This window comes from Hyla sarda (genome assembly GCF_029499605.1).
Source record: "Hyla sarda isolate aHylSar1 chromosome 1 unlocalized genomic scaffold, aHylSar1.hap1 SUPER_1_unloc_3, whole genome shotgun sequence".
Lineage (NCBI taxonomy): Eukaryota > Metazoa > Chordata > Amphibia > Anura > Hylidae > Hyla > Hyla sarda.
Genome location: NW_026607589.1, coordinates 840,001 through 859,010, shown reverse-complemented (window position 1 = coordinate 859,010; position 19,010 = coordinate 840,001). Strand labels below are relative to the sequence as shown.

Below are 19,010 nucleotides of genomic sequence, written 5' to 3'. Positions count from 1 at the left end.
TAACAGATGGATATGACTGGAGAGGTGAGGGATTCTGGGAGTGATGTCACATGACCTCATTCTTATCTATGTAATAACAGATGGATATGACTGGAGAGGTGAGGGGTTCTGGGAGTGATGTCACATGACCTCATTCTTATCTATGTAATAACAGATGGATATGACTGGAGAGGTGAGGGATTCTGGGAGTGATGTCACATGACCTCATTCTTATCTATGTAATAACAGATGGATATGACTGGAGAGGTGAGGGATTCTGGGAGTGATGCCACATGACCTCATTCTTATCTATGGAATAACAGATGGATATGACTGGAGAGGTGAGGGATTCTGGGAATGTATGTAGTGATATTAATGTGTCTCTCCATACACAGGATTACACAGTAGTGAAGAAGTCCTCTAGTGGACGCTGTTGGGCCCCTGTATGTGAAGGATGGGGAAGAACCCTGAGCCCAATCCCGGGGCCCCCAACTCACTCCCTGATACATGAGGAAATGGATGAACAGAAGATCCTAGAACTTATCAACAAGATGATGGAGCTGCTGACTGGAGAGGTGACCCTGCTGGGACATTATACAGTAATGGAGGGGTCTGGTGATGACTGGAGAGGTGACACTGCTGGGACATTATACAGTAATGGAGGGGTCTGGTGATGACTGGAGAGGTGACACTGCTGGGACATTATACAGTAATGGAGGGGTCTGGTGATGACTGGAGAGGTGACACTGCTGGGAATGCTGGGACATTATACAGTAATGGAGGGGTCTGGTGATGACTGGAGAGGTGACCCTGCTGGGACATTATACAGTAATGTAGGGGTCTGGTGATGACTGGAGAGGTGATACTGCTGGGAATGCTGGGACATTATACAGTAATGGAGGGGTCTGGTGATGACTGGAGAGGTGACTGCTGGGACATTATACAGTAATGTAGGGGTCTGGTGATGACTGGAGAGGTGACACTGCTGGGACATTATACAGTAATGGAGGGGTCTGGTGATGACTGGAGATGTGACACTGCTGGGAATGCTGGGACATTATACAGTAATGGAAGGGTCTGGTGATGACTGGAGAGGTGACACTGCTGGGACATTATACAGTAATGGAGGGATCTGGTGATGACTGGAGAGGTGACACTGCTGGGACATTATACAGTAATGGAGGGGTCTGGTGATGACTGGAGAGGTGACACTGCTGGGACATTATACAGTAATGGAGGGGTCTGGTGATGACTGGAGAGGTGACACTGCTGGGACATTATACAGTAATGGAGGGGTCTGGTGATGACTGGAGAGGTGACACTGCTGGGACATTATACAGTAATGGAGGGGTCTGGTGATGACTGGAGAGGTGACACTGCTGGGACATTCTACAATAATGGAGGGGTCTGGTGATGATTAGAGAGGTGACACTGCTGGGACATTATACAGTAATGGAGGGGTCTGGTGATGACTGGAGAGGTGACCCTGCTGGGACATTATACAGTAATGGAGGGTCTGGTGATGACTGGAGAGGTGACACTGCTGGGACATTATACAGTAATGGAGGGGTCTGGTGATGACTGGAGAGGTGACCCTGCTGGGAATGCTGGGACATTATATAGTAATGGAGGGGTCTGGTGATGACTGGAGAGGTGACACTGCTGGGACATTATACAGTAATGGAGGGGTCTGGTGATGACTGGAGAGGTGACACTGCTGAGACATTATACAGTAATGGAGGGGTCTGGTGATGACTGGAGAGGTGACACTGCTGGGACATTATACAGTAATGGAGGGGTCTGGTGATGACTGGAGAGGTGACACTGCTGGGAATGCTGGGACATTATACAGTAATGGAGGGGTCTGGTGATGACTGGAGAGGTGACACTGCTGGGACATTATACAGTAATGGAGGGGTCTGGTGATGACTGGAGAGGTGACACTGCTGGGACATTATACAGTAATGGAGGGGTCTGGTGATGACTGGAGAGGTGACCCTGCTGGGACATTATATAATAATGGAGGGGTCTGGTGATGACTGGAGAGGTGACACTGCTGGGACATTATACAGTAATGGAGGGGTCTGGTGATGACTGGAGAGGTGACACTGCTGGGAATGCTGGGACATTATACAGTAATGGAGGGGTCTGGTGATGACTGGAGAGGTGACCCTGCTGGGACATTATACAGTAATGGAGGGGTCTGGTGATGACTGGAGAGGTGACACTGCTGGGAATGCTGGGACATTATACAGTAATGGAGGGGTCTGGTGATGACTGGAGAGGTGACACTGCTGGGACATTATACAGTAATGGAGGGGTCTGGTGATGACTGGGGAGGTGACAGTGCTGGGACATTATACAGTAATGGAGGGGTCTGGTGATGACTGGAGAGGTGACACTGCTGGAACATTATACAGTAATGGAGGGGTCTGGTGATGACTGGAGAGGTGACACTGCTGGGAATGCTGGGACATTATACAGTAATGGAGGGGTCTGGTGATGACTGGAGAGGTGACACTGCTGGGACATTATACAGTAATGGAGGGGTCTGGTGATGCCTGGAGAGGTGACACTGCTGGGACATTATACAGTAATGGAGGGGTCTGGTGATGACTGGAGAGGTGACACTGCTGGGACATTATACAGTAATGGAGGGGTCTGGTGATGACTGGGGAGGTGACAGTGCTGGGACATTATACAGTAATGGAGGGGTCTGGTGATGACTGGAGAGGTGACACTGCTGGGACATTATACAGTAATGGAGGGGGTCTGGTGATGACTGGAGAGGTGACACTGCTGGGACATTATACAGTAATGGAGAGGTCTGGTGATGACTGGAAAGGTGACACTGCTGGGACATTATACAGTAATGGAGGGGTCTGGTGATGACTGGAGAGGTGACACTGCTGGGACATTATACAGTAATGGAGGGGTCTGGTGATGACTGGAGAGGTGACCCTGCTGGGACATTATACAGTAATGGAGGGGTCTGGTGATGACTGGAGAGGTGACCCTGCTGGGACATTATACAGTAATGGAGGGGTCTGGTGATGACTGGAGAGGTGACACTGCTGGGAATGCTGGGACATTATACAGTAATGGAGGGGTCTGGTGATGACTGGAGAGGTGACACTGCTGGGAATGCTGGGACATTATACAGTAACACCACTGGAGGGGTCGGGGTGATGACTGTATCATTATGTGTCAGGTTCCTATAAGGTGTCAGGACGTGGCGGTCTATTTCTCCATGGAGGAGTGGGAGTATGTAGAAGGACACAAGGATCAGTACAAGGATCAGGTGATGATGGAGGATCAGCAGCCCCTCACATCACCAGGTAATAGACATGACTATATACACACGTCCTCTCATTATTTGTATGTAAAGAATGAATTCAGTCTCTGTATGTGTTCCCTACAGTCAGATCCAGTAAGAGAACAGCACCAGAGAGGTGTCCCCGTCCTCTTCTTCCACAGGATGATCAGGTAGATGGAGATATTCCCTATGATCTGTAGAAGGGCTGTGAAGCTCTTGTGGTCAGTCCCCTCACCCTCCATGACTCCTCATCTCCTGCTCATCTATAACATCCCACGTGACTTCTCCTACTGTCTGATGACTTTTACTATATTTCTTCCAAATCTTATGAATTAGGGTGAAGATCCGAACAATATTAATGTTCCAGAGTCAGATGTGAGCGGTGATGAGCAGTATAAGGAGGACATTCCTACAGGGAAAGAAAATGCTACAGACGTAAAGGAAGAAGAAGAGACAGATGTGAGCGGTGATGAGCAGTATAAGGAGGAGATTCCTACAGGGAAAGAAAATGTTATAGACGTAAAGGAAGAAGAAGAGACAGATGTGAGCGGTGATGAGCAGTATAAGGAGGACATTCCTACAGGGAAAGAAAATGCTACAGACGTAAAGGAAGAAAAAGAGACAGATGTGAGCGGTGATGAGCAGTATAAGGAGGACATTCCTACAGGGAAAGAAAATGCTACAGACGTAAAGGAAGAAGAAGAGACAGATGTGAGCGGTGATGAGCAGTATAAGGAGGACATTACTACAGGTAAAGAAAATGCTACAGACGTAAAGGAAGAAGAAGAGACAGATGTGAGCGGTGATGAGCAGTATAAGGAGGAGATTCCTACAGGGAAAGAAAATGTTATAGACGTAAAGGAAGAAGAAGAGACAGAAGTGAGCGGTGATGAGCAGTATAAGGAGGACATTCCTACAAGTAACCTCTCTGGTGAGTATTACCTACTAAATGCAGAGAAGAGTCTCGGCCCGGTGCACGAAGTACTAGGGTGGGGGGGAGGGTGATTGGGCCTCTAAACATCAGAAATGCCCAGCAAAACAGTTTAAATCCTGCAGCCATTAGTGAATGCAGCATTCAAAAGGTTAAATGAAAACCAGCACCGGATTGGTCTTCCATGTCGGTCTTTACCCTCAGATCTCTAGCTCTGCCCATACTTCCTCACCCGACCCATGATGTAAACGTATGTTTTCGGTCGTGAACGAGTTAAAGGGGTACTCCGGTGGAAAACTTTTTTTTTTTTTTTAAATCAACTGGTACCAGAAAGTTATACAGATTTGTAAATAATTTCTATTAAAAACTCTTCCAGTACTTATTAGCTGCTGAATACTACAGAGGAAATTCTTTTCTTTTTGGAACACAGTGCTCTCTGCTGACATCACGACCACAGTGCTCTCTGCTGACACCTCTGTTCATTTTAGGAACTGTCCAGAGCAGGATATGTTTTCTATGGGGATTTTCTCCTACACTGGACAGTTCTTAAAATGGACAGAGATGTCAGCAGAGAGAACTGTGGTCGTGATGTCAGCAGAGAGCTTTGTGTTCCAAAAAGAAAAGAATTTCCTCTGTAGTATTCAGCAGCTAATAAGTACTGGAAGGATTACGATTTTTTTTATTTAAGTAATTTACAAATCTGTTTAACTTTCTGGCACCAGTTGATATAATAAAAAAGTTTTTCACCTGAGTACCCCTTTAAGGGTCGGGTGTTTATTACCTCAAAACATTGAGAATATTAGAGATTAAACAATACCCCGAACCCCTTATAATGCAAAAACAACAATTTCCGCCTCCTAATTTTCCTGTAAACACGAGTGCGATGTCCTGTAATCGAGACTGAATCCCCGCAAATCCATCACTTCAAAAATTACAGCGCAACGTGTCAACTTTTGTTCTTTTTGGTGTTTGTGATGTAGTGTGATGTTTTTATTTCCACAAAATTTCGTGGCGCAACAAGTTTTTACTATGTCCCCCGTTATTTTTGATTCCACTTTTGTTGCCGATGATTTTACATCGTGCGTGTATCTTTACTGACCACAGGTTTAGATACATTGTATATAGTGACCGGGGGGGGGGGGGGAGACTTTCTGGATACATTGTATATTGTGACCGGGGGTGAAGACTTTCTGGATACATTGTATATAGTGACCGGGGGGGGGGGGGGGGGGAAGTGTAAATAATAAAATGTGTGTTATTCTCTGCAGATTCTTGTAGCAGGAGATCAGAGGAGAATCTTATATCTTCAGATTATAAAGCAGATGATGATATCACACAAGATACATATGAAGAACATTCCATTATCCCAGATACACCCTCAGCCCTTCACAGCCAAGATCTGTCATCTCATCCTTATATACAGGTCCTGTCTTCTCAGTCATCACAGAAAGGTCACAGAAGGGGTGTTGGACATCAAAGAGATTGTGCAAGGAGCAAGCAATATTCATGTTCAGAATGTGGAAAGTGTTTTACCCAAAAATCTAATCTTGTTAGACATAAGAGAAATCACACAGGGGAGAAACCATTTTCATGTCCAGAATGTGGAAAGTGTTTTACCCATAAATCAAATCTTGTTAAACATAAGAAAATTCACACAGGAGAGAAGCCCTTTTCATGTTTAGCATGTGGTAAATGTTTTACTCAGCAATCACATGTTGTTGTACATCAGAGAACTCACACAGGAGAAAAGCCATTTTCATGTTCAGAATGTGAGAAATCTTTTGCTTGCAAATCACATCTTGTTCAGCATCAAAAAAATCACACAGGAGAGAAGCCAATTCCATGTTCAGAATGTGGAAAATGCTTTACTTGGAAATCAGATCTTGTTAAACATCAGAGAACTCACACAGGGGAGAAGCCATTTCCGTGTCCAGAATGTGGAAAATGCTTTACTCGGAAATCGGATATTGTTAAACATCAGAAAATTCACACAGGGGTGAAGCCGTATTCATGTTCAGAATGTGGCAAATGTTTTACTCAAAATTATCATCTTGCTGAACATCAGAGAACTCACACAGGAGAGAAGCCATTTCCGTGTTCAGAATGTGGAAAATGCTTTACCTGGAAATCGGATCTTGTTAAACATCAGAAAACTCACACAGGGGAGAAGCCATATTCATGTTCAGAATGTGGGAAATGTTTTACTCGGAAAGCAACTCTTCTTATACACCAAAGAGCTCACACTGGAAAGTAACCTTCCAACTTGTCAAATCGTACAAATACTACGACCATTGCAGTCAGAGTCACAAGAAAGAGTAATAAACTAATATTGAAAAAGTATGAGTGTTCCCAAAAAATACTCAACCAAGTACTAGAATATTGTACCCTAATGTATATATATATATATACACCCTGTTCCAAATTATTATGAACATTTTTATTTAAGTGTCTCAAAGATTAAATATTTAGTTTTTCAGTGTAACTTATGGATACATTGGCCGGCGTTTATCATTCTAGATGTGAGGCTAGGTTTCCACTTGGTTCTTTTTGTACACCTAAAAAAAACGCCAGAAAAACTGCAGCAGGTTTTTCTTTAGTTTTGGCAATTTTTCTGGTGTTTTTCCTGGTGTGTGGAAACAGCCAAATTTGTACCCTGTTGCAGTTTTTTCACTGTCTTCTGGGTACTACTCTATGGGTCGGATGCTGAGTGTAAAGAGATGAGGAAGGATGTATAACGTCACTACTCACCTCCCCCGCCGTATAGTATACAGGGGGGCATAGTGTACCCGTATATACTATACAGGAGCCGGGAATCCTGTCACCAGACTGACTCCCTACTCCTATAGTCCCTTTGTGCGGAATACAGAATATACAGCTATCTACAGATAGCTGTATATAGTGTATACAGAACAGGAGATCCACTTACCCTCCTCGCTCCCTGTCCCCGTCGGGTTTGTGTAGCTCCGCCCTATTGATGACATCATTAGGGGGCAGTGCTACAGACGGGAGTTAGACTAGTAAGCCTCTGTTCACATTGTCCTTTTTGTATAATGTGAACAGACCCTTCTGGCAGTGTCTTCCCAGATAGGGAGACTCCAACTGTTACTAAACTACAACTCCCAGCATGCCCAGACAGCCAAAGGCTGTCTAATAGACGGAATCCATTACTAAGCCGGGGCTTAGCCCCAAAAACCCCTGACGCTAACCCCCAATTATTACCCCGGTACCCACCGCCACAGGGGTGCCGGGAAGAGCCGGTACCAACATGCCTGGAGCATTAAAAATGGCTCTCCTGGGCCTAGGCGGTAACAGGCTGGTGTTATTTAGGCTGGGGAGGGCCAGTAACAATGGTCCTCGCCCACCCTGGTAATGTCAGGCTGTTGCTGTTTGGTTGGTATTGTGCTGAGAATGAAAATACGGGGAACCCTATGCAGTTTTTTTTTTTTTTTTCATTTATTTATGGGAGAAAAAAAAAAGCATAGGGTTTTCTGCATATTCAGTATCAGCCAGATACCAACAAAGCAGCAACAGCCTGACATTACCAGGGTGGGTGAGGACCATTGTTACTGGCCCTCCCCAGCCTAAATAATGCCAGCCTGTTACCGCCTAGGCCCAGGAGCGCCATCTTTGACGCTCTGGGCCTGTTGGTAACGGCTCTTCCTGGCACCCCTGTGGCGGTGGATACAGGGGTAATAATTGGGGGTTAGCGCTAGCTGTTTTTGGGGCAAACGCTAAGCCCTGGCTTAGTAATGGAGTCCGTCAATAAGACCGGCTTCCACTGCTAAGCCTGAAAATTCTATAAAAAAAACAAAAACACAACACATTGGAAAAATTATTTTATTTTAAAAAACACTCCCCCACAGCCCTCGTTAACAATTTTATTAAAATATAAAAAATCCAGTTCATCCGTGGTAATCCATCGAATCCGTCGTAATCCTCTGCATACACGGATATGAAACGAGAAGAAAGAAAAAAACACAAAAAAATGGGTTAGGACATTTTTTGCACTCTCTGCAGGGGAGAGCGCCCATAATGCAATGTCTACCTAAACAGTGAGCCTCCAATTGGTGCAAAACTACAGCTCCCAGCATGCCCAGACAGCCTTTGGCTGTCTGGGCATGCTGGGAGTTGTAGTTTAGCAACAGCTGGAGTCTCCCTGTCTGGGTAGACACTGGCAGAAGGGTCTGTTCCCAAAATGGACAATGTGAACAGAGCTTCAGACTTACTAGCCTGGATCTCGTCTGTAGCTCCGCCCCTAATTACGTCATCACTAGGGGCGGAGCTACACGTGGGGACTGGACGGAGGTAAGGGGACTTCTCCATCTTCTGTATACACTATATACAGCTATCTGTAGATAGCTGTATATAGTGTATACTGCCCAAAGGGTTAACCTACACTGTCCAGCAGTGTAAGTTAACTCTTTCCTTGCCGGGCTGGCTTAGCGCACAGCTCAGCAAGGGGTTAAGTGAGCCAGCAATGTGTATACTGTATACACATTGCAGGCTCACTGTAAGTTCTTGCTGGGCAGTAGATATACCATGTATACCTACGGCTCAGCGTCAGCTGTTCTCCCGGCTCTGTAGCCTTGAGAACAGCTGATCCCGACAGTCACTTCAGGAGGATCGAAGCGGGTGTCAGGAGGAGTGACATCCGCTGGGATCTGTCCCTTACTGCAGGTACTACTACTCCCAACATGGAGCACACTCTGCTGGGAGCTGTAGTATCTGCATTGACAGACAGATCGCAGCGTCGCTCCTCCTGACACCCGCTGTGATCCTCCGGTATAATGTATGGATGTGGGCGGCTGCTCTTCTATGGTCCCCTGCACGACCGTATATATACACATATTCCTATTTCCCACAGAGTTGTGATTGGCTGGAACCATCTGACCAATCACAGCTCTGCGGGAAATATGAGTATATATACATGAAGTCTCTCGACAGCTCCAATCTTTGCGCTTGGACCGGCCAGCAGCGCGCCTGGCCCAATGGGAACAGCAAATGAAAAATGGAAATGTCCAGCGCTTTAGGATGCAAAATTCTTCGGCTTTATTAAGTCATAAAAGCATACAGCATAGGGACAAGAACGCCGACGCGTTTTGGATCTGTGCGATCCTTAGCCATGGCCATGACTAAGGATCGCACAGATCCGAAATGCGTCGGCGTTCTTGTCCCTATGCTGTATGCTTTTATGACTTAATAAAGTCGAAGAATTTAGCATTCTAAAGCGCTGGACATTTCCATTTTTCATATGTGTATATATACGTCAGTGCAGGGACCATAGAAGAGCGGCCGCCGCATCTATACATTATACAGGAGGATCACAACGGACCCCGGCGATCTGTCAATTAGTACAGGTAACTACTACTCCTATCATGGAACAGTGTGTTCCATGCTGGGAGTTGTAGTACTACCTAAAAAAAATCTGAAAATAAAAAGTGAAACACACACACGCACATTACATTTAATGGTACCCTACTAAATTTTTATAAAAAAGGTATCTCCATCACTATTTTGGATCGCTCAAGTCCAAACAGGAATAAAAAACGCCTGAAAAAACGCCAAATTTAAAACCCACATGGCATTTTTCTTGCCGTTTTTCACTTCTAGATTTTCCCGAAAAAACGCCAAAGGCTCGACAAGAGGTGGTTTTTAAAAAACTGCCAAGGAGCCCAAAAACGCCAAAAGGATTAAAAAAAAAAAAGCCAAACTGAAAAACGGCAAGTGGATTTGGCATTTTGCAGTTTACTATTGACTTGCAGCGAACATCTGGCCGCAGCGTTTTTTCACAAAACGTTTTTATTGGCGTTTTTGTAAAAAAAAAAACAAGTGGAAACCTAGCCTAATGCTTCTCCAGCTGCTTCTACAACCACAGAGAATGTGACAATGGATGCTTTAAAAACCCTCCAAAACCAAACAGGACCTCAAACTGAGAGCAGGTGGAGGGAGGCTGGTTGTAGACCGGACAATGATGTTTGGAAACATGGGGATGGTCGATTGTGTGCACCCCCAGTCTTGTATCCCATTTTGGCGAGTTTCTCTCATCTCCCTTCCCATGTTTCCAAAGGGGGAATGATTCCTATCACCAACACATTGTGGTTTGCTCCAGGTTTCTCACAGTTGAGTGGTGTAAAAAGTGCATGATCTGTGCCAAGTACAATCCAGGTAAATGACATCTTGTAAAACCTGACTACCCATTCCAGAGACTACAAATAGACCACATCCAGCTGCCCAAATGTGGTGTCTATGGGGGAGATTTATCAAAACCTGTGCAGAGGAAGAGTGGTGCAGGTGCCCATAGCAACCAATCACATTGCTTCTTTCATTTTCCACAGGCCTCTAAAGAGGCCTGTGGAAAATGAAAGAAGCAATCTGATTGGTTGCTATGGGCAACTGGACCACTCTTCCTCTGCACAGGTTTTGATAAATCTCCTCCTATGAGTATGTTCTGGGGTGTGTAGACATGTTCTCCTCTTGGGTGGAGGCGTGGCCTGTTGCTAAGGTGACAGCAAAGAAGCTGATATGTGAGATTGTGTGTAGATATGGCCGACGTGAGACAGTAGAGTCCGACCGAGGGACTCACTTTACAGGACAAGTGTTTGCAGATTAATCTCCGTACTCCGTACCGTCCACAATCATCTGGCAAAGGAGAGAGAGCAAATGGGGATTTGAGAAAACAAAATAGCTAAGATCTGTGAGCAGACAAATCTTACGTGGGTACAAGCCTCACCTTCAGCCCTCTTTGTAATGAGACATACCCCAAAGGGAAAACATGGCCTTTCACCATTTGAGATTTTGTTTGGCAGACCCCCACTGACAGGTCTATTCTTTCCACAAGAACTACACGGACAGTCCCCGTCCTTACCTGACTATGTCGTCCAGCTGCATATACAACTGACTAACTAGCATGGAACAGTTTTCTCTTCCTCACCAGATCCTGAAGAAGTAACCGGAACTCACCCCCTGCACCCTGGAGACTGGGTGGTGATAAGAAGATTTGTGAGGAGACATCTGGAGCCCCGATTTGACGGCCCATACCAGGTGCTACTGACTACACCCACCTCAGTCAAGGGGGGAAGGAAGGCCAAAAAAAGGACTAGCACCAAAAGGGTGAGGCCTCAGGGGACGAAGAGGATTGACGGAATCAAAGTGCATGTACTGTCCTACGTGGTGTGTTGTGCTTTATATCTTCATGCACAAGTGGAAGGTGGAAAGAAGAAAAATTCAATCTGGCTTCTACATCAGCAGAATATATATATATATATATATATATATATATATATATATATACACACACACACGACTGACTGCGGGATCTGTTCTCATATATATATATACACACGACTGACTGCTGGATCTGTTCATATATATATATATATATATATATATACACACGACTGACTGCGGGATCTGTTCTCATATATATATATATACACACGACTGACTGCGGGATCTGTTCTCATATATATATATACACACGACTGACTGCGGGATCTGTTCTCATATATATATATATATACACACATGACTGACTGCGGGATCTGTTCTCATATATATATATATACACACACGACTGACTGCGGGATCTGTTCTCATATATATATACACACGACTGACTGCTGGATCTGTTCTCATATATATATATATATACACACACGACTGACTGCTGGATCTGTTCTCATATATATATATATATATATATATATATATATACACACATGACTGACTGCGGGATCTGTTCTCATATATATATATATATATATATATATACACGACTGACTGCGGGATCTGTTCTCATATATATATATACACACACCACTGACTGCGGGATCTGTTCTCATATATATATATACACACACCACTGACTGCGGGATCTGTTCTCATATATATATATATATATATATATATATATATATATATACACACGACTGACTGCGGGATCTGTTCTCATATATATATATATATACACATGACTGACTGCGGGATCTGTTCTCATATATATATATACACACGACTGACTGCGGGATCTGTTCTCATATATATATATACACACGACTGACTGCGGGATCTGTTCTCATATATATATATACACACATGACTGACTGCGGGATCTGTTCTCATATATATATATACACACATGACTGACTGCAGGATCTGTTCTCATATATATATACACGACTGACTGCTGGATCTGTTCTCATATATATATATACACACACGACTGACTGCGGGATCTGTTCTCATATATATATATATATATATATATACACGACTGACTGCTGGATCTGTTCTCATATATATATATATACACACACGACTGACTGCTGGATCTGTTCTCATATATATATATATATACACATGACTGACTGCGGGATCTGTTCTCATATATATATATACACACGACTGACTGCGGGATCTGTTCTCATATATATATATATACATAACTGACTGCTGGATCTGTTCTCATATATATATATACACACACCACTGACTGCGGGATCTGTTCTCATATATATATATATATATACACACACGACTGACTGCTGGATCTGTTCTCATATATATATATATATATATACACACACGACTGACCGCTGGATCTGTTCTCATATATATATATATATACACACATGACTGACTGCTGGATCTGTTCTCATATATATATATACACACGACTGACTGCTGGATCTGTTCTCATATATATATATATATACACACGACTGACTGCGGGATCTGTTCTCATATATATATACACGACTGACTGCGGGATCTGTTCTCATATATATATATATTTGTGGTCGTTGCTACATGACCGAAATGCGTAAAACCCTAATACTAACCTAACAACCAACTGTAACCAATAACCTATCATCCTCAACTAAGCAGTCTGAAGTGTGCCATAACTGCGGCGTGAAGAATATGCCAGGAAAAGAGGGCATACCCTGTGGTAAATGTGAAGAAATAAAAGAAGGGGGGGCGGGTGGGAGCGAAGAACCCACGGCGTCATAGAAGGGGAAGAGCCGTGGGTTCTTATAGTCATCCCGCTCCTCCCACAATTACAGGCCAGCTGCGCAGGCCTTTCCATTTGTGGTCGTTGCTACATGACCGAAATGCGTAAAACCCTAATACTAACCTAACAACCAACTGTAACCAATAACCTATCATCCTCAACTAAGCAGTCTGAAGTGTGCCATAACTGCGGCGTGAAGAATATGCCAGGAAAAGAGGGCAAAACCCAGATTTAAACAAACATTTGTTTATTGCAGATTACAACACAAGAGACTGGAATGCGCTAGCCATTTCTTTGCGAGGGTTAGGGATATACTGCATGTAGCATCCGGATTTCCAACGTCCTAATTTCTTGATTACGTGAGCTAGGACCCCGTGCTTAGAAGCGGCTGTAGCTGCGCCAATACGGAAGGAGTGACCGGATAATGAGGTCGGGTCTCCTCCCAGTGACCTGACCAGAATGCGTATATGTTTGATGAACTGAGAAGTAGTTAATGGATTGGATCTGAAACGGAGCAAAGGGTCATCAGCAGATGGGTTAACACAGGCATTCAACAAATCACGGAGGACCGTGACAGGACACCATTTGTGCGCAGTGGGGAAAAATCGGACTGTCACGGATTGACCCGGAGACGAGGTCTTGGTCTGAGTGAGGGACAGTTCGAAACGATCAGAAACATAAGACAGCTGACTGACCTTAAGAAAGGGAGCGTTAACGGACCGAGCAGTACACTCGCCCGGTCTGAGAAACCCATAGTAGGCAAGGTACATGGCTGCTTTTAATGTGAGGCTATCATGGAAACCCAACGGTGCGGAATCTAACAGGTCGGACAACTGCCTGAACATGTTGCCTGTGATAGGTTGTCTGACTGGGCTGCGAGGGACTTCCTTCTTGAGGATGCCCTTCAGAGCGGAGTTCACCAGGCGGGAAGAGAATATAGAATAACTACAGGTATTGGTTAAGGACAGATGGTGTTGGATACCGGCTAGATAACTCCTAATAGTATTGTGTGATAAGTGCAGTGTGGAATGGCAAAACCCAATATAAGCTAAAAGGAAAGGAACTGAAATCTTGTCGCCCTCGGCATGCTCGGATCTGAATTTGGAGAATGAGTTCCATGCCGTAGCATAAATTTTACGTGTATTTGTAGACAAGGAATCACTGACCAAACGTTTGGCTATCCGAAGATGCGGGTTCAATTCATGACTAGTGAATGGAACGGGGGAACTTGCGCCCCTATGGAATCGGCTTCCGGCATCACCTGAAAGAAATGTGAGAGGTTGTTCCTAGATAAGGCATCTGCAGCAATATTCTGGATACCTTCAATGTGAGCACATGTAAAAGTAAATGTATGATGAAGGGATAGCCAAACTAATCGTCTAGCTAAACTCATGATGATAGGGCATCTAGACCTACCCTTCAGTAGAATATCTACGGTAGCGGCATTATCGGACACGAAAAGAACAGTGGTCCTGTTCCAAGCTGGACCCCACAACTGAGCAGCGGCTACTATCGGGTACAGTTCAAAGGCTGCCGAACTCCTTATGAAGCCATCAATCTGGGTGATCTCGGGAGGCCAAGGGCCGGCGAACCAATGATTGCCCCAGATAGCAGCGAAACCCGTTGAAGAGGCAGCGTCGGAAAAAACCATGGGCGATTCGTTCCCAATGCTAGGGATAAAAAATGAAATGCCGTTCCAATTGTGCAAAAACGACTCCCACATAGCTAGATCTGCTAAAGCTTGGCAATCTAGATGTATTAGACTACTTTGCTCAGAGGCTAACGGTAATAAGGCCAAGAGGCGAGATATGAAAGTGCGTCCCTGGGGGATGATACGCATAGCGAAATTTAACATCCCCGGGATGGATTGTAACTCAACCTTGGAAATGTAGGGGCGTTCCCTAAGCCTATGTATGGCGGTTCTAATCCTCACGAGTTTAGCTTCAGGAAGTCTGGCTTCCATTTTCTGAGAATCGAGCTCAATACCTAGAAATGTAATGACCCTGGAGGGACCTTCAGTTTTAGCGGGAGACACTGGGACCCCAAGAGTGTCAAAGACTGCTCGGAGAACCTGCAGATCCCTTGGCGAGGCATTGGGAGACTCGATTAACAGAAAATCGTCGAGATAATGAATGACGTGATTACACTCAAACCGACTTTCCAGTATCCAGTGGAGAGCTGAAGCAAAACGGTTAAACAACCATGGACTGCTGCGTGCACCAAAGGTTAGCTTGGTGGCGAAATAGTACAGGTTCTGCCAGCGAAGACCATGCCATTGCCATTGTTGAGGCATGATAGGGAGGAGCTTGAAGGCATCGGATATGTCCGCCTTAGATAACCAAGCTCCCCGCCCCAGGCTCAATATGATAGCTATGGCCTCGTCAACAGAAGAATACTTAAGGGCAAATTCTTCGGCGGGAATAAGTGCATTAAGACTCGGGATTGTAGAAGAATAGGGGGCAGACAAATCATAAATTAATCGCTTTTTATTATTGAATTTGCCCGTCGCTAAGCCTATAGGGCTGACTCTATATATGTCAAAGGGTGAATCAACAAAAGGGCCAATAATAAATCCCTTATCTAGTTCAGCCTGTATAAGGGTAGAAACTGAGTCTGGGTCTGACGTAGCGGAGGCTAGGTTAACGCACTCATGGGTCATCTGCGGCAGGGCCACGAAACCGACATGGAAACCCTGCTGGAAGCCAGCGACTAGGTGTCTGGCGAAAGACTGGTCTGGGTGACCCCGCAGAAAATGGCCCAAGAGGTCCGAATCCACCACCGCTAGTCAGGACTTCTCAGATTTTTGGCTGCACGTGGTCTTGGGATGAGCCCTAAAACAGACTGAGCAGATATGCAGTAGGCGGCACTGGCTGTAAGTGCAGGAAGTGTAGTTAAAGTTGTTGCATATTTGTGATTTTCCTAAAAAGACTATGGCTCTGCCTAGCTTATCTGTAAGACCGGATACCTTAGGACCTCTAGGTTGGGCAGATCTAGACGTGCTGGGTGTTTCTGAAGGAGCTTGTGAAGTGACTGAGGCACACCAGTCTGTGGTGTGAAAGGAAGAATGGCAAAAGGCGCACCCTGGGAGTTTAAGCCCTGAGAAGTGGTTGCAGTATAATTCAGTGTCTACCATAGCCCAATTAACGCTGAAGTTATACTGGCTTAGGGCGGCAGCAGCTTTGGCCGAGAAAGACTTATGGTATTCGTAGAACGAATACCCACCAAATTTGTGGCTTAATTCAGTGATTTTGTAGAGGTACTGATCTAATTCTTCCCTCCTGTCTGGTTTGGCCGAACATATGACGTCCCGGAAAATGCTGAACGCCATAATGAACTCGGACAAAGTGAGCTTCTTATTTAATCTGGCATCTTTGGATTTAAGAACTACGGAGACATCTCCGCAGGCTATGGTCTTATTTTCGTTTAGATCATGAGTCGCTATAAGCAAAGATGCCAGATTAACATCCTTGCCTTCCAAGATCTCTTTCCTAATATGGGCAGGAATAAAATGGGCTGGCGAAATGTTGGGGACAGCAGATGGCGTACCTGAAATACTGGCATGAGAAGATGGCACAGTAGGAGGTGGAACCGGGGTAGAAGTGCCTGCAGTATTTCTGGACTCCATGGCATTCATCCTACTTCGCATGTCACTGACATCAGAGGTTAGATTATTAATAGCGGCGTGTAACTGAGTAAGAGAAGTTTGAATGGTGGACATGGAAACTTCTTCACTGCTGTGTCCGGCGGAGTCTGCAGTGAGGATCCTATATAATTCCGCTTTACGGGCAGAAGCCGGGAAGGGGATGCCCCTTCTAACTAGCTCAGCCGTCAATTTTGGAATAGTCCATGTTCTCAGGGAAGGGACACTAGCTTGATCGGAACCTCTGGCTGCATTCTCCAAAACCGAAGCAGAATCCTCAATGTCAGACGCGTGCGACATCCTGGAAAATAATCCAAACCGATGCTAAGTAACCTGTCTGCAACAAGCTATGACTAAGGAGATAACTACCAAGACACCACTTTATCTAAACAAAGGCGATCGTGAAATACCGGGACAGAGAGAGAGTAAGCGAAAACGTGTCGGATGGGGATCGTATACGTGACCGGACCTAGACAAGTGTGTGCCCGGTGGCAAGTGCGAAACGTTATATGAGTACCTTAACAACCTAGAACACCATGAAGAGCATCTTAAGGACGGAGACTACACAGAAAAAGAAATGGTGCGACAACGCAAGCAATCACAACCTAAAAACGTGTTAGGTTCATGAGGTGATTACTTGAACAATGACGTACGACACTTAAGCAGAACAGAGGGGGAGCAACCAAAGGAGTGTCAGACGGGAAACGTATGCGTAACGGGCCTAGACGAATATGTGCCCGGTGACGAGTGCGAAACGCTTACACGAGTACCATATCAACCTATAACAACATAAAGTACATTTTTTTTTTTTTTTTTTATCATGACTATACGAAAAGGGGAGTGCAACGACCATGCAAGCAATCACGAAAATGTGACGGGTTTATAGGTGATTACTTGGGCAATGACGAAACAACTTATTAACCAAGACAGGGAAGGTACCTGACGACGTATTGGACGAGAATAGAATGCGTGACTGCGTCTAGATAAGTGAGAACCCAGAGGAAAGCGCGAAAGTTAATACAAACACCATAAAAAACCCTGAACAACGTGAAAATCAATTTTTTGAGAACGTGACTATAACGTAAAAGAGGTGCACCGACAACGCAAGTAAACACAACCTGAAGACGTGTCAGGTTCATGAGGTGCTTACTTGGATAATAAAATAATTCTTACCCGAAGAAGCGACTCTTAACTGGACCTTATGTCCCAGTGAACTACTTTTCGGATTTTGAGAAAGGATACGGGCAGCGTGACGGCCGGAGACTTATAAACAGTGTAGTTGCAGTATTCCGGCGGGAACTGATAGCTTGGCAGATAATACAAATTGCCTGATGAACAACTGCGTGCGTGGCGGGAGACTAACACCAACTAGGAAATATATCTGGAACTACCAACTGAACCGCGGCACCACCGAATTAACTGGTTTGGTCTGCGGTGTAAAGACGATTTGATGAACGTTTAGATGATCGCAAACGGCGAGGACCCGAACGAGGAAGACGTCTGACAACTTCCGGTCAGCTGATGCGTGTCAGCTGACGGAGCGAAGAACCCACGGCGTCATAGAAGGGGAAGAGCCGTGGGTTCTTATAGTCATCCCGCTCCTCCCACAATTACAGGCCAGCTGCGCAGGCCTTTCCATATATATACACACGACTGACAGCTGGATCTGTGCTCATATATATATATATACATAACTGACTGCTGGATCTGTTCTCATATATATATATACACACACGACTGACTGCGGGATCTGTTCTCATATATATATATACACACATGACTGACTGCTGGATCTGTTCTCATATATATATATACACACACGACTGACTGCGGGATCTGTTCTCATATATATATACACGACTGACTGCTGGATCTGTTCTCATATATATATATACACACACGACTGACTGCGGGATCTGTTCTCATATATATATATATATATATATACATAACTGACTGCTGGATCTGTTCTCATATATATATATATACACGACTGACTGCGGGATCTGTTCTCATATATATACACAAACACACGACTGACTGCGGGATCTGTTCTCATATATATATATACACACGACTGACTGCGGGATCTGTTCTCATATATATATATACACACACGACTGACTGCGGGATC

General features: G+C 44.8%; 1 protein-coding gene across 1 annotated transcript in view; it reads right to left on the bottom strand.

The window, feature by feature from the left end:
• The window catches only part of LOC130298176 (uncharacterized), a 69,824-nt gene that overhangs the window by 14,681 nt on the left and 36,133 nt on the right, over nt 1–19,010 (bottom strand). The window contains exons 5-7 of the mRNA XM_056551087.1: nt 16,202–17,177; nt 14,653–15,826; nt 14,498–14,556 (exon numbers count right to left, since the gene is read on the bottom strand). Of these exons, the coding sequence (XP_056407062.1) occupies nt 14,498–14,556; nt 14,653–15,826; nt 16,202–17,177 (2,209 nt within the window). The remainder of the gene's footprint in view (nt 1–14,497; nt 14,557–14,652; nt 15,827–16,201; nt 17,178–19,010) is intronic.